The sequence below is a fragment of the Lissotriton vulgaris genome, chromosome 11 (genome assembly GCF_964263255.1).
Source record: "Lissotriton vulgaris chromosome 11, aLisVul1.2, whole genome shotgun sequence".
Lineage (NCBI taxonomy): Eukaryota > Metazoa > Chordata > Amphibia > Caudata > Salamandridae > Lissotriton > Lissotriton vulgaris.
In genome coordinates, this window is record NC_141699.1 from 875,846,223 (window position 1) to 875,873,225 (window position 27,003).

A 27,003-nucleotide genomic window follows, 5' to 3' on the forward strand; every position below is an offset into this window, starting at 1 on the left:
TCTCTCAGGAGATCTCTAAGATAGCTGTCCTGCGCCTGATTGGGAGCATAAACGTTGCACAGGGTGAGATGTCGCCGTCCCACCTCCCCACCCACCCTGAGAAAGCGCCCATCACCACTCCGGAAAGGCCTGCCTTCCCCCCGCCTGATGCCAGCCCAGCACAATATCGCCACCCCCGCTGTCTTTGTGTCTGTAGCCGCCCAGAATTGGAGGGGGCACTTTGGGTGAGCCATCAGCGCAGTGTCAGCTTGTAAAAATTGAGTCTCCTGTAGGAATATAATGCCTGGGTTCTGACGGGCAAGATAATGCCACACCTGCTTGCACTTATTAGGCGAGTTAAGGCCCTTGACGTTGAGGGACAGGATCTTAAGGGGGCCATGCACGCCCCCAGCTGCATTAGGTGCCATCAAAAGTTGCTGTCATTCCCATCGCCGCTAACCCATTTGCACCATTCACACCACAGACACATGCCCACACCCATTCACTCCCCACCAACATGCAGCATCCCCTCCCCAGGTCCCAGTCAGAAGAAAAGAGAGACAGGAAAGAGTACAGTGGGAAATAAAGGAAGGAAAGAAGAGAAAAACAAGAAGCTTGCAGCCAAGATGGCTGGTCATTTAAACAAAACAATTGCGGCCAACAGGGCTGAAGTTCTCTGACCCCATTACAGGGCATCCTACACCCGCAGGTTTGGACACTCTCCAGGATGTCACTCCCTAGGGGGCAGGTTAGGGGGGTCGTGGTGCTCTCAAAGTACAGTTGGACATGGGGCTCCCACCGCCCCCGACCCCTGTCACCGGAATCTGGGCTCACAGCGAGCAGACTCCCCACAACACGACTCGGAGGTCGGCAACGGGAGGTGCGAGACCATCACAGCAGGAGGAGGGCTGCACCCCAGGACCCGCTCCAAGGTGTGAGAGAACCCCCATCAGACTCAGTCTTGTCGCCTTCAAGAGACCGAATGTGGGCTATAATGTCCTGTTTGGCCTGACTGTGTGAGGCCTCCGCCGCAGGGAGAGTGCACCGGCGCCTCTGTACCGTGGTCCAGTCCGGGCCAGCCGGCGTCCTCTTTCGACTGGGAGGGCGGGCTGGGCTCGCCGGGGAAGATGTCGGCATGCGGAGAAGTTGCGCCGCCTCAGTGTAGGATCTCAGGACTCTGCGTTTGCCCTCCCATTGGAAAATGAGTGCAAATGGGTGCCCCCATTGGTAAGCGATGTTCATGCCCCGCAGTTTTTCAGTCACAGGACGGAATGCTCGCCTTCTCTTCAGAGTGTTAGGCGCCAAGTCCTGAAAGATTTGAATCTTGTGGCCCTTATATCGCAGGTCCGATTGATCACGTGCGCTCTTCCATATTGCCTCCTTCTCCACAAAGAAATGTACCCTGGTCAGGATGTCTGGCAGGAGTCCCGGCCTCCCCACAGGAGCCGCCACCCGGTGCGCCCGATCTAGAGTGGGGGGCGACGCATCTTCATCCCCCCGGACCTCATGTAGGAGCTGCGCCACATAGTCCATGATGTCCTCGCCTTCCTCTCCGAGCGGAACTCCCCGGATGCGGAGGTTGTTGCGCCGGCTCCTGTTCTCCAAATCCTCCTATTTGATCTGGAGTTCGATGTTCTGCTCCTCAAGGGCCAGCAGACGCTGCCACAGGTGCTCTTGATCCTCCGTACACGTGTCCATTGTTTTCTCCAGACCATCGACTCGGTCCCCAAGCTCCGTCACCTCCTTCCTGAGTTCAGTTACACAGGAATGCACCTCAGACCGCAGGGATCCTAGCTCCACTTTTAGCTCAGTCATAAAGGCGGTCATGAAGGCCTGCGTAACCGGCGGGGACGGGCCCTCTCCGGCCGCTTGCGCCCCCGCCTTACCCCACATGGCCACCACAGTGTTGTCTTTGGGGGTCGCCGCCGGGTCGGCCTTGGTGCCTTTATTAGAACGCGTCGTCGCCCCTTTCGGTTGGGCAGACCGGGGGGGGAAATCACGCCCCTGTTCAGGGAGCGAGTCGGGTCTCCAGCAGGCAGGAGCCAGTCACTCCGCAGCACCACCACCATAGGCCTCTTCACACGACCTCCGGGCCTAACGCCAGGCAATGACAGGGGGGGAATTGGCCCACTGGGGTTATCGCATAGACTAGAATGTAATACAGGGGGCAGGATCACCCAGTCCGCCCGAGAGATCCCCTGTAGGGTTTCAGACCCCCCGCTGCAAATGGACAACGGTGGGCTCCTTCTCCCCACCGTTGAATCAGTGCAGCTCACCTCAGCTTTGTAACGATGTCCACCTTTGCGGAATCTCCCGGGGGCCGCTCCCGATCACCGCAGCTCACCACGCCCGGGCAGCACCGGCCCACCGGCAGGTCCACTTCACCCCCTTACGTCCGCCAGCCAGCCACTCCTCCAAGGCGTAGTGCTGCCTGCCCAAGGCCCGGTCTCAACAGACCCCGAAGGTAGGGCCACCCATCGATCGCCCTGTCACTCTTTAAAGGCGTCTCGCGCTCCACAGGCCACTCCGCAAGTCCACCGCCTGCCCCAGTCGCTCTTCGTCAGCTTCCAAAATGACGATCGCAGCACACCACAGGACCTCACCGCACTGCTTCTCACCTTCTGCCAGGCCGGGTTCGCCGCCGGGGATCCCCCGTCAGGCCGCCATTCGCCCTCTCCACCTCCTCACCGGAGTGCACGCCGCTGAGGTCTCCAGCTGGGTCAGGCAGGCAGGTCGTCGCTTCAGGGCTCCAGGCACTTCAAAATGGCGGGTCCTCAAGCACCGCCCCCCCCCCGATGTCTGCAAGTTTCCTGGGTACAGAATGTGGCGTGTTGCGGGTTTCCAGACACCCGTCTACACGGGCCACCATGCAGAGCGGCCCGGGCTCGTAGCTGCTCTCCTCCGTCAGGCTCACCCACGGTGTAGCAGGAGCAGGGGCCGCCCCCGTCGGGCCTCCGGTACGGTGGAGCGCCGCTCCCGATGGTCCGTCTACCTCCGCCGGATCTCCCACCGTCCGCTCTCCATGCGGGCCGTCAGTGAGGCTTCAGACTGCAAGGCACCCGCTCCCCAAGTGCACCAGAGCTCCGTCCCCGACAGGAAAGGCAGGCCACCAGCGTCACCAACCTCCGGGCAGTCAAAAATGGCGGGCTCCCGTCCCAGGCCTCGGGAGCAGGTCCTCACATCCCCCAGCGCCCGTATGCCAGCAGGGCTTCGAGGGAGAGTCTCCGGTACCCGTCAGCAACGGTCGTCACTCCGGGTGTCTCGGGGCCAGGCGCTCCGTCTCTACTGCAGAGCGCACCCGTCGATCGGCAGGGGCTGGGTCCGCCGCCGCCAGGCTCTCAAAATGGCGGGCGCCGTGCTCGAGGGTCCGCCCGTCCGCTCCGGGTATCGCTTCGGAGCCGCTGCTCGTGCGGACCAGCTGCCGGACGCCCAACCACAATGCGCCCACACCTCTAGGGCACCTAAGGGAGAGGTTATATATCCCTTAATCCGCTTAAATGGCAAATATAGGTCGGTGGCAGCCGGAGCCCCACCAGAGCACGTCCGCTCACATCGCCGCTCAAGCCACGCCCCCAATATGCAGTCTTTGGATTAGATCTAGTGAGTATACCTGAGATGCATTTACTTTTTACTTACCACAACTGCAGGGGAATTAATTATTGATTGTATATTATCCTTTTCTTGTCTTAGATTATATTTCAGATCACACTATGGATTTTGAATTGGAAATTTAAAGTTGAAACTTTGGTGGCTATCGCTCCTCGTAATTGGATCCATTTATCTGTCAACCTAGTTACCCCTTTATGGTATGGAGAACAACTAATGGTAAGTAAGCTGGGTTACCTCGGGTCCCTAGTACAGTTTGAGGATGTCTTTGCTTCTCCCCCATACTTTTGAGGGATTTGTCGGCCGTATATTATCTGGCACTTACCTTTGCCTCCTTGAATATGCTCCCGGTGTAATTTGTTAACCATTTAATCATAGAAACAATCTTAGTTTGTGCATCGTAGCAATTGGCTTACTTAGCACGCTATCTTAATGTTGAGGATTTCTGGCTTTACCTCTATATGAGAGGGGCAATCTCACCTTCATGCGCTATATGACATTACTGTGACCACGCAGAAAAAACATCTAGCTTGTTTTCTTTATTGTAGCTATAAGCCTTTGATGAACCGTGATATATTTTGAATTTTCGCTGCCTACTTACTCCCCAACTTTTCTCTTCCTTTTCTCTTTCCTCTCTTTTTCATGTTATATCATTGACTCATACGTGTGTAGGCTTTTTAGGATCCCTTGGGCTTGAGGTTACACACCATCTATGAATTATTATGGAGATGTTTAAATGTACACAAAGGGTAGTGTGCGCATGAAGTATGCGGGCACATCCCAAGGAGGCACACCTAGGTGGTTCAAAAACAATGATTCCAATGTAGGGTTGATTTTTTTATTTTCATTCAAATTATATTTTTAGTAGTTGATGATATTGTATTCATATCAATGACATAAAATTTGTAATCCAAAGTTCATTTCAAGCATGTAGCTCCGATGCATTTCGGGCTAAAACGCCCTTTTTCAAGGAGCGTTCATGCGGAAAACATGCGTCTCGCGGATAACGGTGCTGGCATTCATTTACGTTAGGTTTGGAAAATGAATGTACAATTGACTATACTATAAGAAGTCTGTCTCTAGTAGTTTTTTGTTTAAATGCATGAATACATATGTTTTGGATGTTTCTCTTGGACTACAAAAATAGTCCTTGCCCTGTTTTTAATAACCTTTTACATGTTTGTATAAAGTGAGTATATGTGATTTGTATGTCCAGTTTTGTGTATTTATATGTATATTTATGTGTTTGGCATCTACAGCCCTGAAGAAATCCGTTTCAAGGACGAAAGGCGTTGGCAGTGCCACTTTCAACAAGCGATGCTTATGACCTTGTTTTTTATAAACTTTTTTGATACTGGAATAAAGAAAACTTTGGAAGAACATTACTGTTTGGGAATAGATTGTATATCTGCTTTTCCCATATTTTGCGAAGTGGTGCACCTGTGCTTTTGTTTAAAATTGTTGGGTTCCGTTAGGAATAACATTGTGACAGTGGGTGTGATACAGTGTGCACACGTATCCTCATGAGCATAGATGAGGTTAGAATAATGGAGCGATAGCAACTCATGTGCTGCCGATTGAAGGGATCCACTGTCTGGTGCATTGTTTTTTACACTTTATCAAAGGTGTATTACATATAAGCGATGTACGAAAATGCAAAATTGGAGGAACAAACGCCTTGACAGAAACGAAGATAGCAGGAAAATGGGTATAAAAAGGGACCCTTCACCAGGTCACAAAAGCTAGTGACTCTAGGAGCATTATGAATGATTTAAGGAAGAGGACTGAGGTTTGTATGGGCATTACGTGAAAAAGAACAAATGTGCATTTGGGGGATAGTGATAGGCCATATTGATTTTTCACTAGGTGCTGAGATAAAGGGATGGAACGGGAAGTAAAGCAATAGTTTCAATCAAGGAAAAATTAGTGGTTTCATTAATTAAAACGTTAAGAGTACAAATTATGCATAAGCTGCAGGGTTTGGTATGCCCTTGTAGCAGAGACCTGGGGAATATGGTTTGGAAAAAGTTAAAAAGTCACCAAGAAAAATGTCAAAGGAGATACGGACGAGGGGTACAGTAAATTAGATCAAAAATAGGAAATATACATCCTTGAGGGCAGGCGGTATAAAAGTGCTGAGTTTTGTTTTAGAGATGAGGTGAACAAAGAGGTAGTTAATCCGGAATTGTACACCACAGAGCCTGCTTGAAATAAGTGTGAAGCCAGTGAATAAAAGATAAGAAATAGATGAAAATGTGTGAGCCCGTATAGAATTGAGGGCCGTATGTACACATTTTTTAAAATAGCGATTACGTATTGTGATTGTCTGCAAATCGCAATGAAGAAATTGCTATTCCTAATGTTTGAAACACATTGCGTTTCAGTAATGATTAGTAATGGGTTCTCAAATAGAACTACCCCATGAATATTAATGAGGTAGGTTGCAGTTTGTTACCCACTAGGAATTACAGGCATCACAGAGAAGATGGCCTTCTGGGGTCAGCAGACCACTGTGTCTATGATAGCTTTTTAATAAAGCATTTTATTTTTAAATGCAGCCCACTTATGCGTTGAAAAAAAAAAATGAAACGTTCAAATTTCATTTTTTAAGAGTAGGTAGTAGTCCCTTTGACCTCTGCCGGCTCATAAACAATATTTGTTACAGAATTCACAAAGGGGAAGGCGTTCCCATGGGACCCCTTCCTATTTGCAAATGATTACCACTACCCAAAAAAATTATGTTTTTCAACCGTAATTCTATGTCAGGGCTGGAAGCGAGAATTATGCTTAAACTTCCTTCACTTTAATGAATAGCATCAATATAAAACACATCAAACTACTACTATTCCCATGAACCCTTGGTAATGTAGAGAAAAAACAGTCCATTATCCAATAGGCAACACAGCCCAACAACAGCCAATCAGAAACCGTCAGCCTGCAAACATAGTCCTCCTGTCTTTCCCCTTCCTCTTTCTTCGCTGCTCTTAGACAAAGTTAAGTCACCCTTTAGTTTCCTTATACAACATTCTGGTATTTCGTTTGTATTATACTGTGTTTACTGTGATCCATTCGATCTTGTTACTTTTAACTTGTTCCTTTACAGGTTAACTGCAGGACGCTATGCCTCCATTCACGGGTGGTTTGTTGGTGTTGCTGCCATGCGGTGCAGTCCTCTGTCCGCTATATGGTGCCCTCATGGTGCAGCCCGAGGGTCTGAAACGCATCTCTCAATTCCCTGTCAGCAAACAAGATTGAGGTCGCTAGCCGGTAGCCTGGCGCTCTGTGCTGCCTGGAGAGTGATGCCCCAACTCCGGGGCATGTAAAACAGGATTGAAACTTGTTTTTGTGCAGTGGGTGACGCCCTGCAAGCCAGGGTCATTATTTTGTGTGCTCCGGCACTAGACACTTGAGGGGCGGGTATCCCCTTTTCATCTGCATATGGGCTGCATTGGCTCGGGCGAGCGGTCCCTTAAAAGAAAGGGGCTTTCCCTCATTTGAAAAATACCTGCCTCACTCTGTTAGATGCCCTTGAGGTACCAATACTTGGGGACACACTCTCCCAGGCTTTTTATTCCCTATTAGAGTTGCAATAGGGGGGTGTCCCCAGGCTGTGACCCAAAGCTGTGCGGCGCTGCCCACCAAAAAGTCAGTTGGCTTTCCCCCAACCGTTCTGTTACATCGCAACCTGCATACGCCTGTACTGCACATTCTACATCCTACGAGACACTGCAGCATTTTTGGCCAAGATAGACATTGATATTGGTTGCGCCTACTCATTATACATTGTACATGGAGGTCTCAGATGAGTTTCAGGGGGAAGAGGACCCCTTAGTGCGCTTCCCATGGGGCTATGATTTCTATGAGGCCGTGGATGGCTCTATCCATCCAGTGGTCTCAGAGACCATGTAGCCCTGTCTGTTCCAACAGATTGTGTGAGAAAGCACAAAGCGTGCAAACCAGGGTCTTACCCCTGCAGCCCCTCCACAAATCAGTTGACTCTTATCACTCATCTGGTTCTGATACTGTCCCGGCCAAACTCCTTAAGCATGAAGGGATTGTTCTCAATGCCTTGGAGCATCTCAAAAGCAATTTCCTCAACAAACCCCCTCAACCTTAGCCTTCCCTGGTTATTTCTGAGCCTCCTTCAGATCCTTTTCCTTTTGTGTCTCCTGACCCAGATGATGATCTCTTCTGGACTCAGACGACAACGCTGGCCCCTCCAGGCCATGGTTACCTTCTGCCGGCCCAAAGTTCTGGACACTGTAGACTCAGATGGGGTGTCAGATATGCTAAACCCTGATGAGATGATACCTCCCCAGGTCAGCAGAGTGGGCCCCATCTGCCAAGGTGGCGCGCTATGTGGCGGCATACATCCGCAGACTGCTGGAAAAGGAGGCCGGTATCTGCCTTCAGGCGGATTGTCCCTGCTCGTCCTTGGAGGGGAAAGTGACCCTCACTCCAGAGTTGGACCCAAGGATGGCCACCTTTCTAACCAAGTTTATGAAGGACCCTAAGAAAGGGATAAACAGGTCATGGAGGGCGTGCTAGGACAAGCTCCTGGATGCCCTCAGTCCATTGACTAAAATATTGGACATGGCCGCTTACGCCAAGTCTTTGGGCCCGTTCATCCCCATCAGGTGCTTTCTGGTTGGGCGCAGCGTGTGATCATATTTTTGGGCAGCGGGAATTCCGCTTTATCTTCAGACAGAAACCACTCTTTTCTAATAAAGGTGGACCTGAAGCTGGGGGACCTAGCAATTTCTGAAGCGAGTGAGGTGGCACAGGGGGTCCTCTTTGGGGAGCCCTTCACTAAAGAGTTGTGCAAGTTTGTAAACACATTCACCTTGCTTGACAAAGCCCACTCTTCCCTTAAAAGGGTTTTTCACCCTCCGGTTTTCCACAGGCAGGGGCTGCTCGTACGGCCATGCATCTTCCAAATACTCATGAGGTCAAGGCTCCAGGTGAAGCTCCTATCATGACCCATCCAGATTTGCAAATTTCTACCCTACAAGACATCAGCATTTTAAAGGAAAAGGGAGAGAATTAATTTTTACTTCCATTGCCAGTGAGTGTAACCCCTTCTTCCCATCAAAAGGTACGGGGGCATGGCAAGCCAAGAAGGTCGGGCGGACGTAACTCACCTCGGCCCCGTCGCCCCCATGGCTGTCTTAGGTGCTTCTGTTAGCAAAATCGCACCAAGACGAGCTGATTTGGGTGTGTGAAGTGCGGAATGTGTGGAGTCTCAGAAGCTAGAGGTTGGGGGCTGCTCTCTGTCCCCCAGAGGCTGTGAAGATCGCAAGTAGGAGGAGTGGCCCCCAGCTAAGATGGCGGTGAACTCCTGAAACTACGCGCAGCCCCGGAGCAACTTCAAGCAGGGCTGTGCGCTTGGAAACTGCGTACAGTGCTGAATGTGGCTGCAGCCCCCGAGGCAGCGGTTTCACTCTGCTCGAGGCGGGAGAGCGGAGGGTGCCCAGAAAATCAAGGTCCCGCGATGTGCCCCGCTCTCACACACGCTAAGAGGCACTTGCATGTGGGGTTTGGGGACCCCTTCTGGCCATGGAGAATCCCCCAATACAGCAGAAGATTGCCCCCTGAAGCGCCCTGAATGCCAGGATATAACGTTGGGCTGACCGAGTGCCGGATGCCTGACCCTAAGATGGTGACCATTGCTGCCGTTTCATGCCTGCTTAAGTGAGACTGCAAGGATTCATTCTAAAGTTTAACAGGTTATATGCCCTAAGGAAAATGTGCAAAGGGTCATAATACAAGCGGCCTGCCACATCAGAAGAGACAGTTTAGAACTATAGCAACCCAGGATTTATGCGAGGTGCCCAGAGGCCCTGAGGAAGCTAGAGGGGTAACAGTTCTACAGTTTGGAGCCTTCTGAAGGAGCACTCGGCGCAGGGAACCTCTAAACCCTACGATTGAAAGAATACTAACCCCGAAGAATTGAGTTGCAGTTGATCAGAAGAGGCCCGCTCATGGAGAGAAGGGGGTCCGGACAGCACTTATGCCACCAAAAAAGGGGCCAGCTAAGGTGTCCAACTAAATCCCTACAGCAGAGAAAAAGAAAGCGCAGGATCAGGGGGTAAACGCGGACACCATGGCTCTCACAAAAGCGGATCTCTTAGCATTCCTCAAGGAGTTTAAATCAGAGCTCCGTGCAGAATTAAAATGGACATTAAGACTTTCTTGGACCAGTTGAAAGATGACCTGACTGAGCCGATAACGGCACTCCAACAAGATGCGGAATTGGTGGGGACACATGTCCTAGAGGTAGAATCACAGGCCCAGGAGCTATAGAAAAATATGGTGGCCACGCAAGATAGCCTACAGGACCTACAAGTACAGCTACATGCAGCTCTTTTAAGGACAGAAGACCTGGAAAACAGATCACGACAGGATAACATTTGAATTGGGGAATTTGAGAAAGGCGCGGTAGACCCAGATCTGAAGGCATTCGTGGAGGGTTTTTTGCAGAGGTTTTGGGGTCCAACCAAACGAAGACCAAGATTGATAGAGTTCACCGCTTGGCGGCCCAACAAGGAGGAGAGTTGCGACGCACCCACTAGGTCCTAGTTAAAATGCACATCTTTAAAGCCAGAGAGGCCATTCTTAAAGATGCCAGAAAGAAAAATGAGGTATCCTTCCAGGGCTTTCTTTGTACCCTCTTTCAAGACCTGGAACTGGCGACTCTACTAAAAAGACAGTGTAGGCCCATCACTACGAAGCTGAGAGAAGATAATATTAAGTATAGATGAACATTTCCCTTCAGGCTGGCCTTTGAACTGAACAACAAAACGAAACCTATCACTGAGTTGAAACATGGCCTGAGGCTGCTGGGCCTCCCTCCCAGCACAGAGAAACATGATGCGGAGTCTACTTCAAAGGAGAAGGACAGCGAGAACTCCTCATGGTGGCATGCCAGCGCAAATGGAAGGCACTCAAAAGGCTAGAGTCTGCACCACATTGAGATCTAGGGATGTAAATGGCCCTTTTGTTGAGTTCAACGCAAGAGAGTCAATAGGGGAGGGATTTACTCCTGAGAGCCCTACGCTAAGCGGGGGCATGGTTAATGCTCGACCATCCATGATTCCCACACTGGACATTACAACTGAATGTCTTGAGGAAACGTTGTCTATATAGAAAAGACAGCCGGGAAAGTGAATCTGTGGTGTTCACCCCACGTCATGAACAACTTCCACGAAGCTAAGGCCGGGAGCGCTCAGGTTTTGTTCATAAAAACGTTTTCAATGATATGGGGGGGGGGGGGGGGGGGTGTCCCCGGAGGCGGAAGTAGCACAAGTATAGGCTTTAAATTCCTGTTCATGATGGCTCAGATATCGTGTCAGTACATTGATGATGCTGGGTGTTCTCTTTTGATAGATGGTTTCAGCTGAAGAGAGATGGGCTTCATACAGGAGCTGATGATGAGGGTGAAAGGTACTTCAGGATTATGCTGATGTCTATAGCTTCTTGGAACATAAAGCGCCTGAATTTGCCCCTTAAAAAGCAGAAAGTCTGGAAAGATTTGTTAAATGAAGTTGTGGCGCTGCAGGAAACACACCTAAAGAGAGAGTGGAGGAGCCCTGGCTGCGCCACAATAAGTATGTATTAATCTATAGATTTTAAGCGACCAACAAACACAGAGGGGTGGCTCTCATGTTCCACAATTCCCTAAAATTCCAACCTGAAGATAGTACGTCCGACAAGGAAGGGAGGGTTATTATGTTGAAAGGAAAAGTAAGAGGGGGGGGCTCTGTACATTCATATCAGAGTATGCGCCTAACACAGGTTAGTCGACTTTTCTCACAGCCTTGCTAACTATGAATGGGGGTTTTTCAGAAGGCCCAGTGATACTGAAGGGAGACTTCAACCTTACATGGGAAGGGGCCACGGATAGTACACACCCACTCAGGTCTCCTACAGTTAGATTCCCAAGGAGTTTCAAACAGTCATTACAAACATTAGGCTTGGTTAACGCTTGGCGACTTCTCTACCCCGACACTACGGACTACACATTCTTTTCCCATTTCCACCAAACATATTTGAGACTCGATTATATTTTTATTAGTTAGGGTCTTCTGGGGTTCCTTCAAGAAGCGAATATTCTTCAAATCTCTTATTTCAGATCACAGCCTGGTTACGATTTGTCTCACGTGCGATGGGGGCACCCCCAAGGCGCCAAGGTGTTTTTTTACGGTCTCTCTAACAAGAGACAAAGTACTAAGATAGGAACTACGTGGGGCCATCGCAGAGTTCTTTCACTTAAACCAGCCACAGGACACCTCACCCCTGACTGACTGGGATGCCTTTAAAGCTGTTATAAGGGGAAAATGCACAGAACTCAATTCCGCTTTAAATAAACAAGGAGCCAAAGAATGGGAAGCGCTAGAATAATCCCTGGGGGACATTGAAAGGGAATACAAAAAGAACCCCTTGCGCACGGTTCTGCATCAGATGAGAGCAATCAAGGGGATACTCACAGTGAAATACTTAAACATACCCTTCTTCGATTGTGCTACATCTCTTATGTGCAGGGTAACAAGATTGACTCGCACCTACCTAGACAGCTACGGGAAAAGAAGGAGAAAGAATTTATTGGGGCCATTTTAGATGCAGCGGGGCACTCCTCCCATGAAGATACTGCTAAAGCTAATGCTTTTGGGGCTTTCTATTCGGGTCTGTATTCTAGAGATTACCTAGAGCCTGCAGGAAAACACCAATACTTACAATCTCTAGAACTCCCATAGGTCTCCCCAGACTGGAATGAAAGAGTAAACGCCCCCATTTTGGGGAAGAAGTGGGGAAGGCAATCACGGCTCTTAAGCCTAATAAGTTGCCTGGACCAGATAGCTTGACAGCCCTTTTTTACAAAACCTTTGTTCCAGACATCATCCCACACATAACATATCTTTTTAATGCGATAGTAGATGGTCAGATCCTCTTTCAATCAATGGCAGAGGTTGTTGTCACAGTTATTCACAAACCTGGGAAAAGTCCCCAAGAATGTGCCTCTTAGAGGCCAATCGCGCTTATGAACCTAGACTCCAAACTCTATTCCTCAATTCTGGCGGCGCGACTGGAGGACCTGATGCCAAACCTAATCCACCCTGATCAATCAGGCTTCATAAAAGGCAGTCAGACCCACGACAATATTCGAAGAACCATTCACCTGATTGAGAAGATGACCGAATTTAAGATACCTGCAGTATTTGTGGACCTAGACGCCGGAAAAGCGATTGACATGGTGGATTGGGCATTCCTTTTTAGCACACTGAACACTTTGGGTTTGGTAAACCATTTTTAGATATGATTAAAGCTAATTATGCAGGCCCGCACTCTAGAGTCCAGGTCTTACACTATCCAAGGAGGCCATGGGTAGATTGCGTGACTGTACCCCTCTTCAATGGCCTAAACAAACACTTAAATACCTGGGTATTAACCTGATCCCACGCTAGAGTGCCTGTTTAGGGCTAACTTTCCACCATTGCTGCTCCAAATTCAGCAGGATCTTAAAAGATGGAAGCCTCTCTTTATCTCACGGCTAGGGCGCATCCATGCGATAAAATTGACTATTTTACCTAAATTATTATACGTGTTTCAGGCCCTCCTGATGGACCTAGACAGGGATTACCTGCGTAAGTTGTAGTCTCTCTTCACTCGGTACATGTGGCAGAATGGTAGAGCGCATCTTCCCTTTCACACACTTCCTCAGGCAAGATGTGACGGAGGGATGGCACTACCAGACCTCCAGTTTTATTTTAAAGCTGCCCAGCTCTGTATTTTGTCTGAATGGTCAAAGAGAGAATCAGATAAACAATGGCTGCATATGGACAGGGCGGTGATGGGAAAAACAATATGGGATTTCATATGGAAACCCAAGAAAGATTTGCCACTAAAAGCATACATTAGCACTCCCACACGCACCACACTTAAATTTTGGGATGAGGTGTCTAGGGGATTAGAGCTGTCTAGTGTCCCATCGCCTTATACACCTATTCATTTAATTAGGAATTCCCTCCGGCGCTGTGAGATGGTCCATTTGACTTATGAAGGGAGGGGCGTGTCTGATGCTATCTAATCTGCTTCATTATTACGACATTCTCACCTTTGCCAGCTGTCAAAGGGACTTCAAGGTGCCGCCAAGCGAGCACTTCCATTATCTCCAACTCAAACACTGGGCCCTCCAGCCGCGGGTCAGGGAGGCTGCGACACAGGAGAAGACGCTAATGGAAATATTTGTGCAGAAGTTAGGGTCCATGAGAGGGGTATTCTGGCTCAGCAGTTCAGGCGGACTGTTCCCTTGAGGTACAGGGTCAAGACTGATTTGCATATAGCTGGTTCTGAACTGAGGTGGCGAAGTGCACTTAAGAATGATGTTGGATTCAACCCAGATCTGTGACTGCGGGTGAGTATCTGAAAAGTTTCAGATCTCCGCCCATCATCCCTTTGTGTTTGCTTTGTTCGCCCTAAGTTGGCAGGGTATGCCCAGACGTGGGTCCCTAGCTCACTTTGCCACTGGATTCAAGCTAGCCTGGATGACGTAGGGTGTTACCCAGAAACCGGTCCCAGGATGCTTGTTTCCAGTTCAGGGAAGAAGTGGCTTGGCAGTTCGGGCTGTACTGTTCCCATTAGACACAGGGTCAAGACTGATTTGCATATAGCTGGGTCTGAACTGAGGTAGTGAAGTGAGCTAAAGAATGATGATTGATTCAACCAAGATCTGTGACAGGGGGTGAGTGTCTGAAAAGTGTCAGCGCTCTGTCCATCATCACCTTGTGTTTGCTTTGTTTGCTCTAGGTTGGCAGGGTATGCCCAGGCGTGGGCCCCTTGCTCACTTTGCCACTGGATTCAAGATATCCTGGCTGATGAAGGGTGTTACCCAGAAACCTTTCCCAGGATGCTTGTTTCTGGTTCAGGGAAGACCTTTCTTGGCAGTTCGGGCTGGACTGTTCCCATGTGGCACAGAGTCAAGACTGATTTGCAATATAGCTGGGTCTGAACTGAGGTGGCGAAGTGAGCTAAACAATAATGATGGATTCAACCCAGATCTGTGACTGGGGTGAGTGTCTGAAAAGTTTCAGATCTCCGTCCATCATCCCCTTGTGTTTGCTTTGTTTGCTCTAAGTTGGCAGGGTATGCCCAGATGTCGGTCCCTTGCTCACTCTGCCACTGGATTCAAGCTAGCCTGGATGACGAAGAGTGTTACCCAGAAACTGGTCCCAGGATGCTTGTTTTCAGTTGAGGGAAGATCTGGCTTGCAGTTTGGGCTGGACTGTTCCCATGAGGCACAGGGTCAAGACGGGTTTGCATATAGCTGGGTCTAAACTGAGGTGGCGAAGTGAGCTAAAGAATGATGACGGATTCAACCCAAATCTGTGACTTGGGGTGAGTGTCTGAAAAGTTTCAGCTCTCCGTCTATCATTCCCTTGTGTTTGCTCCTTTTTTTATAACCTTCTTCTCTCTACCTCACACATGCAGAGACCCTGTTACATGCAGACATGGGAACAGGGAGAGAGAGCGTAGATATAGAATGGAAACATCTGTGGAGGGATATTGCTAAGGATAACCACTCACTAGATCTAAGGGAGGCGCATTATAAGATTCTGTTTGATTGGTACTTATACCCAACGAAACTCAAAAAGATCTTCCCAGAGTCTTCTGACTTATATTGGAGAGGCTGTGGCCTTTTAGGGGACTTCAGTCACATTTTGTGGGACTGCCCCTCAATTCGACCTTTATGGGAGGAGATTTTGTCTCATATGAAAGATATCCTGGACTACCCTGTCCCTACCACAGAGGAAGGAGTGCTTTTAGGATTGAGAGATCCAGAGCTAGAGCACCAAACTAAAGCAGACCGGGCTGTAATGTGGGGGTGGTTTGGAGCTGCCAAAGTAGTGATTGCTGCAGCATGGAAGAAAAAAGCAGCACAGGTGCTATCTCAGTGGCATGCTTGTCTCTGGAAAATACTGTCTATGGAAAGCATGACGGATATTTTCAGAGATGACTATAACATTTTGAATACAAATGGGGTTCTTTCGTCGCCTACCTTACAAGCGGTCTCCCCTTGGCCGTTTGCCCGCCCTAATTGAGCGCTATGCATCTATTTCAGTTTTAGTTGGAGGTCACTTGGTCACCTTGGAAAACAAGCCTGACTGCTGAAGTCTTCATAAGGTTAACAGCCAAACTGAGCTGGATCTTGAGTCCAGTAATAGCCTTGTTTAAGGACCGCCTTCTGGTAGTTAAGTTATATTGTGAGGGTGAGTTAAGGAAGTAGGGGGAGGGAGTGTGGTGTTTAACAATTCTAGGCCTCCTATGTTGTACCATCTGAATCAGACAGAATGTGCTGATACGAGTGAAAAAGTGGCGGTGTACTCCCCGTTTTCTAGTGAAACTGTGACCTTGTTAGATAATTTGTTGGAGGACGGGATTGCTGCGCCATGTTCTTTTATGTGATGTGCCTAATAAATAGAAGTTTGATAAATAAAAAGGTAGGGTGCCGGTTGGAAAATGATTCCCACGTTTGGAGGTCCATAATGTAAGATGCCTGCGTATTGCAAACTATTCAGGGTTTCCAAATTGAGTCTTACGGGTCTCCCCGGCAGGATTATCATTGACACCCGAATCAGTTTACCCTGCAGGATGCAGCCCTATTGGATGCGGAGGTGGAGGCCCTTTTGGTGAAAAGAGCTATTCAGCCCTTGGTTCCTTACCCAGGCGGCTTCATCATCAATCTGTTTCTAGTTGACCAGGCCACCAGTGGCAAGCGGACAGTCATAAACCTATGTGACTTCAATAAGTGGCTAGTGAAGCGCCATTTCAAAATGGAGGGTATCCACTTCCTCTGAGACGTCCTAAACCCTAGACTAGAAGGTCCGTCTAGATCTGAAAGATGCATACCTTACGATTCTGATTTTCGCTTCCCACAAGAGATTTCTACAATTAATGGGTGCCAGCAAACATACAAATTTTCCCCTCTGCCCTTCGGCTGTCCTCCGCCCCTAGGTTCTCAAACCAGTCATGGAGCACCTATGGGCGCATGACGTCTGCATGACAGTGTACTTTTATTTTAATCCTCATTCTGCCAACTCTCTTGCTGCAACAGACAGTATATCCTGAGATAGTTTTCCAAATCAAAGTCCTCAGACACAACTCTCTTGCTGGTAGTGCTCTTATCCCAATTACTAAAGCAGGGAGAAGAGCCTTTCCATCCAAGAATAATGCTGTTTCCGTTTCCATCTCTTCACCAGTGTGCCCATAGCAGAGGGAGCCAGGACCAACAGCACTTTTGGCTTAATCATCAGACCTCCTGGAGCGCTAGCTCTACTCGACCAACAGTGCCCAGTCTTTCTCCTGGCTTCTAGAGTCGCAGGCCATTTCAAACTGACTTGTGGAAATTATGTTTTTAACACAGTCAGAAAAGCAAGGAGGACTTCTGGCCTTCCAAAGCCTACAGATCTCCCGTCACGCCAGGAGGATCGCGTGAAAAATAAATCTGGAAATAAGAGTGTTTATTCAAGCTGGACCGTCCTGATAAAGCCCAAAAAATATAAGATTGGGGCATACGTTAATTTGTTGACCGGTTACTTCCACCAGAACATACATATCTCAGTCCAGTAACAGGTGATATTCGAGCACTTCATAAACATATGGATATCATCCGTCGAAGGATACATACATCTTGAGCATACATGCAGGTTTCCTGTAACTCTTGACAGCTTGGGTGGAGACCAATAGACTCTGTGAGTGGTAAAAAGATGGTTACGCTTAAGGGAAGCAGGTTTCAGGACCGCTCGTAGAATAGCAAAAGAATCGAGCCAGACCTCTTTAGAGTTTCAACCCGCTAATTCATCCGCACAAAGCATTAAAATATCCATGTCAAGGTCATCATCCGCCTCTACCACGGCCTGATACTACAGAGAGACTTCCTTTTTCAGACGGCCTATTCTCATCGCCTGATCAAGCCAGGAGTATTCTTCCTCCTGTACCCAAATATGCCGATCCCCCCAGGAGGAGACTTTGTAATATTTATATCTAGTTAATTGACCTCTGGTGCAATTACTCAGTACTTTCCAGCTGGCCAGGGATGAAGCGGTTTTGATATCACCCCAATAAAGTAGCCCTGCAGATTTTAATGGCAGGCTGAGCTGGTCTCTCAAACATTCAGGGGTTCCCGGAGAGTCTCAAATCGGGGCCAGGGAGGAGTAATAGGGAATTCCTATTTCTTTCTGGAAATACACCCAAGTCCTTAAGGCCCCAAGGCCCCCTGCAAGATCTTCAACCTCACCTTATTGAAGGACTTCGGGTCCCGATATTTAAAGAGAAAATGACTCTGCCCATAGCTCAGTTCTCATAACATTGCCCAAAGATTAATCCCAAGGGAGACCAGTCAACTTTATTTTTCAGCATACAAAAGTTCCTAAAATGAAATGCATAACAGTATACCAAGAGATCCGATGAAATGCGTGACAGTATGTCAAGAGATCCGAGCATGACTGTGTACTTGGCCAACATGCTACTTTTGGCTCAATGTCCTCGTTAGCTGTCTATCCAGTTACAGGAGGTGATTACCCTTGTGCAGATTCTGGGGTTCATCATCAATGAGAAGAAATCACTCCTGGTTCCCTCCCAGATGGCAGTCTTTCTGAGGTTTGTAGTAGATTCCATCAAGGCCACTTTGAATCTCCTGACTCGTAAGGTAACAAAGATCCAGCACAAGTTATGTCGGAAACTGGCCAGGCGACATGTCTCCCTTCAGCAAATCTCCCGCCAGGTGGGTCTCCTTTATTCCTCAATACAAGCGATCTTCCCAGGGATTTTACATTATCAGGTTCTGCAACGCCTCAAGGGGATACACCTGCACAAAGGTCTTCCGTACTCCCAGAAGGCCGCGTTCTCAGTGGAAGCGCGGGCGGAAATAACATTGTGGCTGTCCCACATAGACTCATGGCATGGGAAAGCCACTTTCAGCTCCGCTCCCGACTTGATCATAGAGTCTGATGCCAGTGGCCTAGGTTGGGGAACCAGGTGTGGAGATTTTTCCACTGTAGGTTTGTGGTCAGCTCAAGGACAAGGACTACATATGAACTGCTTAGAACTTCTCGCAGGGTCCTTTGCAGTCCAGTGTTGGACCCAGAACTGGATCCAATCCTGTGTCCTCTTGAAGATGGAGAATATATTGGCTGTCCGGTATATCAACCACTTAGGGGGCACACGCTCCTGACTCTCTAACCTGTTGAACAGCTTTTGTTAGTACTGCCTAGATCATCAGATCCTAGTCACTGCAGAATAGCTTCCGAGGCGGGAAAACTAGTTGGCGGACTGGCTTTCCTGTCACCTTTGGAACTCCAGTCTTTGAAAGCTCCACTTAAACGTTTTTGCCACAATACAGGCAACATGGGGTCCCCTCTCAGAGGACTTGCTTGCATCCCGATTGGACTATCAGTTTTCCCGGTTCTTCAGTTGGAGCCCCGACCCTCTGGCAGTATCCACAAATGCGTTTCTCCAGGATTAGTCAGAAGAAGGGCTATACATTTCCTTCGTTCTTGAAGACCACTCGCACATTGGCCCAGATCAGGCGACAGAGAGAGGAGGCGGTGATGGTCACCCTTATTTGGAGGTCTCAAGTAAGGTTTCCAGTTTTTATTGAAGTTTCTTGGGATTCTCCAATCTGTTTTCCCTTCTTTCTGCCCCTTTTCCTCAGTCCAGCCTAGCTACCACATCCGATTCTCCTGGAAGGGTTGTTGTCCCTGGTGTCTTGGAGGATTACAGGGCACGATGGTGGGTCCTGGGCCTTTCATTAAAGGCTGAGGAACTCCTGCACATGCCCTGGGCCGACAGCACCGCTAAGCGCAATCGGTGTGCTTGGTCACCATGGACCAGTTGGTGCGTGTGATGGAGTCTGGATCCCAGGGTCCCAGACTTAATGCAAATGCTTAATTTTCTGGCTTCTCTGACGTCTGAAGATTTGGCGTATTGCTCAGTTTATATCTTTTGGTCGACCATTTCGGCTGGGCACCTTCCTCCGGATAGTTCTCTGATCTGGAAACACCCTTTCGTGTACAGGCTGCTTCAGGGCATCCGTCTGTCTCTTCCCCCAGAACCACAGTACTCAGTCCTATGGTACGTAAATCAAGTCCTCAACCTGTTTCTCTCCAAACAGGTTTCTAGCTCGCAAAGAACTCTCTGCAAAATTGGCTATACTCCTTTGCCTGATATCTTGTCGACGGGTCCACGATGTCCGGGCATTGAACTTATCATGTAGAACATTTCCATCCTCAGGAGTGTCTTTTACGCTCATTAGAACAAAATGTCATACCAGGGTTATCTCTTGCCCGGCTTTCCCTGATTCCCCAAAACTGTGTGTCGTGCAATGCCTGGAGGCTTACGAAGAGATGATGGAAGAATTCCGTCCTCCTGGGTAACACTAGCTTTAATTGTCCTCAGGTATCCCCACAGAGCTCTCTCCTCTCCTATCGGGTACGATGGGTCATGCAAGAGGCTGGCATATATCTAAAGGAATATACAGCTTTTCTACGCATCCTTTTTCCCCACAAGGAATTACGTGGTAACGACAGTATTGTAATTCCCTGCGGGGAAAAGTTTAACCCCTTGCGTGCTGATGACAGAACGGTTCCGTCATCAGCATCGGTTGAGCTGTGCTGATGACGGAACCATTCCGTCATGACTCCGCCGGCGCAAGGCGGAGTCAGTACAGGCGGAAAATACGCCCCGCACGCAAGAGGTTAAGTACTAAACAATGTTTACCATCTGAAGTGTTTTCCTGGCGCATTCCGCCCGTGGGGCAATGGCCTCGAAGGCTTTCAGTTTAGGTGCCCGCCTCTAGGACATAATGAATTCTGCTGACTGGTCCTCTGACTCCACTTTTAAGAGATTTTATTTAAAGTCAGTTTTGGATACGGCTCATTTGGTGGTGAGCTAGCTTTAAACTAGCATAATCCTTGCCTCCGGTCCTGACATAAAATCCTAGCTATCGTAACAGAAAGTTTCAATTCTCTTAAGGACTCTGAGATGAGGAGTATCCCACTTAGGGGATGTTATCTGGCTTCCTTCCATGCGATTAGTAAGTACTAACGTCTTCTCTTCTTTAAATGTATCTACATGATAAACAGTGTACTGAGAGTTGTTTCTATTGCTTTATTCCTATTATGGGTTTTTTCTTGATGCAATTGATCTACATAACTTGTAATGGATGCTGTTGTCAGGAATTGGTATTGCTATTCATATGTTCAGCTGGTGTCGGTCCAGTGGCATAATGACTCTCTTTGTCGTAGGTACAGACTTGAGTAAACAAGACACAAACCTCTGGAGCATTGGACTGGCTTGCACACCGAAAGTGGGAGGGGAGCGACAGGAGATGGACTATGTTTGGAGGCTAACGGTTCCTGATTGGATTGGCTGTTCTTGGACTGTGTTGACTATTGGATAATGGACTAGCTGTGTTCCTACATTTTCAAGGGTTCATAGGAATAGTAGTTGTTTGATGTGTTTTATATCGCTGCTATTCATTAAAGCAAAGGAAGTTAAAGCATAATCCTCGCCTCCAAGTTCGTAATAGAATAGAACTTTTCATTACAAAGGCTAGGAAAGTTTTCATTTGGTTGCAAAACATCCATACATACCACTGCAATTCGGTATTTGGAGAGGACACCCTAAAATTGGCCCTTCCAAATTACAAATTACTAAACACAAATTGAGATTCAGTAACATGTTACTGAATCGCAATTTGTGTTGTGTATATGTCAAAAAGCATTTTTGCGATCGGAAACGCCCAGTTCTGCAAATTGTTCCGTTTCCGACCAAAGACATGCTTTTGTATATATGGCCTTGAGTGTCACAGCACATAATAGGAGTTCAAAAACATAAAGGATTAATATCACAGCATTGAATTAAAGTCATGAGATTGGATCAAGGTCACTGCACAGAATGGGGTCATATCACACTAGGAATTTGATAGTGCAATGTCGATAATACACGAAAGGGAAAAGCAAACATGCAGGCTTTGATTGCTGCACAAAATATTACAGTGCAGAACATGAGTTCACTCCCGGAAAAGAGAGTCACTTGACAGAATGGTGGTCATATGCCATGATGGCTCACTTTATAAGATGGAGATGGGGATGCTTCACATCCCCATCCCCACAGACAGCGGTTGAGAGCTAAATTAGCTTTATGACTCAAGGCAGATTTCTTAGCCCAAGGAAGGTGCCTATTTTCAGGACCACATCACGAGGCGAAGTCTTGAAGTAGAATACATCCAATGAAGACTGTTCCCCATATGTTGATTCTGCAGCAATTGACGATTGTTTCTTCAAATGAGATTTTACGGCCTGTAACTCCTTTGGTACAGCAGCAAGATCCTGACGCTACCATTCCCAAAGGGCAAATAGAAAATTGCTCATAGCAAGCAGCCAAGAAGGGGCTATAGATCCAGACCACACACAAAAGAATGAAGGGCATTTACAATTAGAACACACCATATAGATGAACTGGGTACAAAAGGAACATTCAGAACCGTAAACACAAATAACCATGGTAAAAGGCGTTGTAACAGTGCACATAAAAGTGGGGTGCAAATAAGTTGACCTCAACATCCCAGATCATTACGGATACTGCCTCCAGTCTTGAACCTTTCACCTAGAAATCATTGATTTCAGGTTTGTTAGTCTAATGATTTCACGTGTCTGTAATGACCGGGAGGATTACGGTCGCTCTAGGTTCAACGAGAATACACTCAAAAGTATTTGTTAGATTAGAGATCTGAGCGTCCACATGAAGTATAAAATCATTAAGAATCTGTAGTTCTAGCCACTCAGTCTGAATGACAAGCTGATAATATGATGTTTTCTTCTCAGATATAAATGAGTGTGATTCCAGACCCTGCTTGAACGGAGGAACATGCATTGACCTCGTTGATAATTACACCTGTGCCTGTCCTGAGTTCTATATAGGACCCCACTGTAACGCAGGTGTGTATTCCGAATCTGCCTCATGTATGTTTTTTGTCGCCACATATATGTTCGCACTACTCATTACGGTAGCTCTGGATAGCATCTTGGTGTGAAAAATGTATGGGGACAACTGATTTTGTATATGTGAATTCCCAAACCACCTCGAAGGGTTCCAATGTGAAAAGATTAGAAAGTATTTCTACTGTGAGGCATCCATTGTGGGAAACTGTTTCTGGCTCCTCTCTACGCTTATAAAACCTTGTGTGACACTATTGTGCTGCTTATCTCTACCTCAGTGAGACCAGAGATGGGTTCATGATCTAGATAGCAAGTGTTCAGATGCATGTTGTGTTGCTTCGTGGAACGGGGAAAGGAATCAATCAGACAACAGGAACATTTCTGAGGCAAGTTTAACGGTAGGAAGCAACCTGGCATCCGACCACCTCGACAGCGCAGAACAACTGCCAACTATCGAGTGCCGTCCGCCTAACATTCGGGAAAGGAACAAAGAACACAAACAGAGCGTGCACTAAATCTTACACAGGTAAGATTCCAACATAACACATCCTCCTTCTTAGAGAACAAAAATAAAAAAAACATAAATCTTTAGAAACATAGTAGGCTTATAAAACATAGAATCCATCCTTCTTCTTGGAGAAAAAACGAAACTAAAAAGTAACATAATCTTTAAGATACATAGGAGGCTTACAAATCCTATGTTCAGTACCCAAGCTCTCATTACTCACTTTCTCACTCTCATGCATAACAGGTGAAGGAAGAGTCTCAGGCTCAAAAACAGACTGTTGAGCACCAACATCTTTGAAATCCGAGTCAGGCATAAGCATTGCACCAGAACAACCATCCACCCTGGAAGCCTGAAGATCAAGAGAACCACCTTTCTGATAAAGAGCAACATTCCTCAAATTCCACCTCTCACCACCTTCAATAATCAGGGATCCTGAAAGCGATAATTCATCTAACAGTTTCCAAAAAGGTCTGATAGAAACAGGCAACATACTCTCTCTGGGAGCACCTCTCTTTATTAAAAGAACCACTTCTTTTAATGTTGAATCCTTCTCCATTTCATTTAACCACTAATCTTTAGAAAAAGCACCTAGCGAAGATTCACACACATCACCAACCGAAGCCACAGCCTTATCGCTGTTAGATTCCTCCTAATCTTGATCAACCAATCTCCAATCAACAAACAGTCTGCCTGAACGTTTTTCCAACCCTGGATAAAAACAATATCATACAAATACTCTTGCAGTCTGGCAGCAAATCTAGTAAGTCGCGCCGAACCCTTTCCAGGTCCACCAGCTGACAAGATCTTTAACAAAGGTTTGTGATCGGTCCGCAAAACAAATTCCACTCCCCACAAATACACTCTAAAATACTCAACACTCCACGCAGCAGCCAACGCTTCTCGCTCTATAACAGAGTAATTCCTCTCAGCTTGAGTAAGCGTCCTTGACCCAAATGCAATAGTTTTTTCAACACTATGTTGAAGCTGCGAGAACACCACCCCAATGCCAGTCAAACTAGCATCAACAGTCAAATAGGATTTGCACCCAGGATCAAAAGGAGCCAAAATCCCAGCATTGCACATATTGTCCTTGATTTGTTGAAAAGATTGTTCTTGCTGCTGTTTCCAGACAAACCTATTGCCCTTCCTCAACAAAACTCTCAGAGGTTCAGACAAGTTTGCAAATCCTTTGACAAACTTTGAATAGTACTCAACCAATCCTAAAAAGGATCGGAGTTGATCTCTATCTGTAGGGGCTGGAGCTTGACTGATGGCATCTAACAAATTCTTCTTGGGAGAAATACCACCACTAGAAATAGTGTATCCCAAATACTCAATGCTTTCAGTTAAAAAGACACATTTATCCTTATTGACAGTCAAACCCGTATCTTCCAACTTCAAAAGTACTTGGCGCAAAATCAGATTGTGTTCGTTAACAGTTTTCCCTGAAACAAGAATGTCATCCTGAAAATAGACAACACCTAACAATCCTTTTAACATGTTGGACATCATACGTTGAAAAACACTCACAGCCGAGGCTAGGCCAAACGGCATACGAGTGAATTGGAACATACCTTCGGTCGTGATAAAGGCAGTAAGAGATTTGGAGTCAGGATCTAATCTAATCTGGTGGTAGGCGCTTCTCAAATCTATTTTAGAGAAAAACTTTCCCCCACCCACCGATTGCAATAACTCATTGTTATTGGGAAGAGGAAAGGTATCAGTAATAATCTCCCGATTGAGTGACCTGAGGTCAATGCAAAATCTCAAACGACCGTCGGATTTAAGGGTTAAGACAACTGGCGAAATCCAGGGAGAAGCTTCAACAGGTTCAATGACCTTTGAGATCAACAGGTCTTGTAATAATTCCTTAAAACCCTGCCTTACAGGCAGAGGCACCCTCCTAAGTTTATGTTGAACAGGCGAAGCATCGGGTTTCAAAACGATTTTGTGAACATAAATTTTGACACAACTCAATTTAACTTCGAAAACTCTCTGGGCAGCATTCAAAATATCTTTAACATGAATATCATTCTCAATTACCATGACAACATCAGGTTAATTGGGATTAATGATGATATTCAAATCAAACTGATGCATCCACCCCAAAATTAGAGGACCATCTCTGGCACTATACACTTTGCCCTCAATGTTCCTGGTTTTGAAGACAATGGCACCAAACATGTAACCCAAAACATCAATGGGTTTGCCTTGCTATCCAACTGGACTGATGTCTTTTTTAGCTAAGGAAATATCATGCCATAAAGAAGAAAATATAGATTTAGGAATTATTGTGAACAATGAGCCAGAGTCAACCATAAGTGAAACATTTTGACCACAAACGGTGAATAGAGCGGAGGGTCTTGTTAATCTGGGAGAATCACAGGTTGCACTAACCAGTTCATCCGCATCTTGTTGAATCATTAAAACTCTATTGCCTATTACATTTACTTTAGACTTGACCTTTTCAAAACTGTCAATCGGTCTGCCTTTGTCACCACTCTCACCCTGTTTACACATCCTGAAATAGTGACCTTTGCGACCATATTTCCTACATGTTTGGTCCAAGGCATAACATTTCTTAAAATCACCCAAATTAAATTGACTCCCACAACGCCAACATTCTTTACCCTTGACTTTGGAAGAAAAATAATTAGAATTATTTTTGTTGACACGTTTTGATGCAACATTAACCTCACAACCCTCCTCACAATCACCGATTTCAACATTCCCAATCTGTGAAGAATTCTTATCCCTGCGTTCTAATTCTTTAATGCATTTCTGTGACTCCTCTATCACCTTGGCCATGTCTATTGCATCTTTTAGAGATGGGTCTTTCGCAGCCCATAACCTTTCTTGAATTTTCCTGTGTCGATATTGAACGATGAGCTGATTACAAATAAGCTCATCGATCATGTTACCAAAACGACACTTAATGGAAAGTTCACGTAGTCTGGAAACAAAATCGTCAATACTCTCATTTTCACCTTGAGGATGAGTATAAAAATGCCATGACCAAATTATCTTCTTTTGCAAATCTGGTTTCAAGTCCCTTAAGTGACTCTTTATAAACGTCATCCATAGGTTGACCATTAGGACCTAGAGCTACTGGTAAGTATTTACAAATTCTCTGTCCTTCATTTCCTAAAGTACTGAGCAAAAGTGCCTTCTTTCTTTCAGGGTGAATTTTTTTTCCATCTAGGGCAACAATATAATTATCCAACATCTCTACCCAGTCCTCCCAATCTATAGCAGGAGTTCCCGGAGAAGAGAGAAACAATGGAGGCATAACTATATTAGAAGCCATGATGGAAAAATAAGAATTAAATCAAATAAGGCAGATGAAGAAAATTAAAACAAAGATGCAATAAAACCAACAGTGAAGTAAGAACAGTAGGTGTGCAAATCAACGTAAAGACTTGCAGAGACGACGAGGTGTGCAAATCACCGTGAATGGATCTGCGAAGACAAGGTGTGCAAATCACTGTGGAAAGGTTCCCAACAAGACTAAAATGTGAAGACAGCAAATGGACAAGGAGCGGAGTCACTTTCCGAAAAATCCTCAGAAACACTGAATACAATCCTTCGTTAACCTGCTGGAAATATAACCTGAGGCGCTAGAAATACAAGCTCCAGTAGCGTGACACGTCTGAAGTCTGTCGCCAAAATGTTGTGTTGCTTCGTGGAACGGGGAAAGGAATCAATCAGACAACAGGAACATTTCTGAGGCAAGTTTAATGGTAGGAAGCAACCTGGCATCCGACCACCTCGACAGCGCAGAACAACTGCCAACTATCGAGTGCCGTCCGCCTAACATTCGGGAAAGGAACAAAGAACACAAACAGAGCATGCACTGAATCTTACACAGGTAAGATTCCAACATAACAGTGCACTTTAAAACTCATCACGATTGAGTGA

The 27,003-nt window shown here is 46.8% G+C and overlaps 1 protein-coding gene across 1 annotated transcript in view; it reads left to right on the forward strand.

Moving 5' to 3' along the window:
* SNED1 (sushi, nidogen and EGF like domains 1) overlaps positions 1-27,003 on the forward strand; it is a 2,960,801-nt gene that overhangs the window by 1,080,239 nt on the left and 1,853,559 nt on the right. The window contains exon 9 of the mRNA XM_086944023.1: positions 22,464-22,577. Coding sequence (XP_086800149.1) covers positions 22,464-22,577 — 114 coding nt within the window. The remainder of the gene's footprint in view (positions 1-22,463; positions 22,578-27,003) is intronic.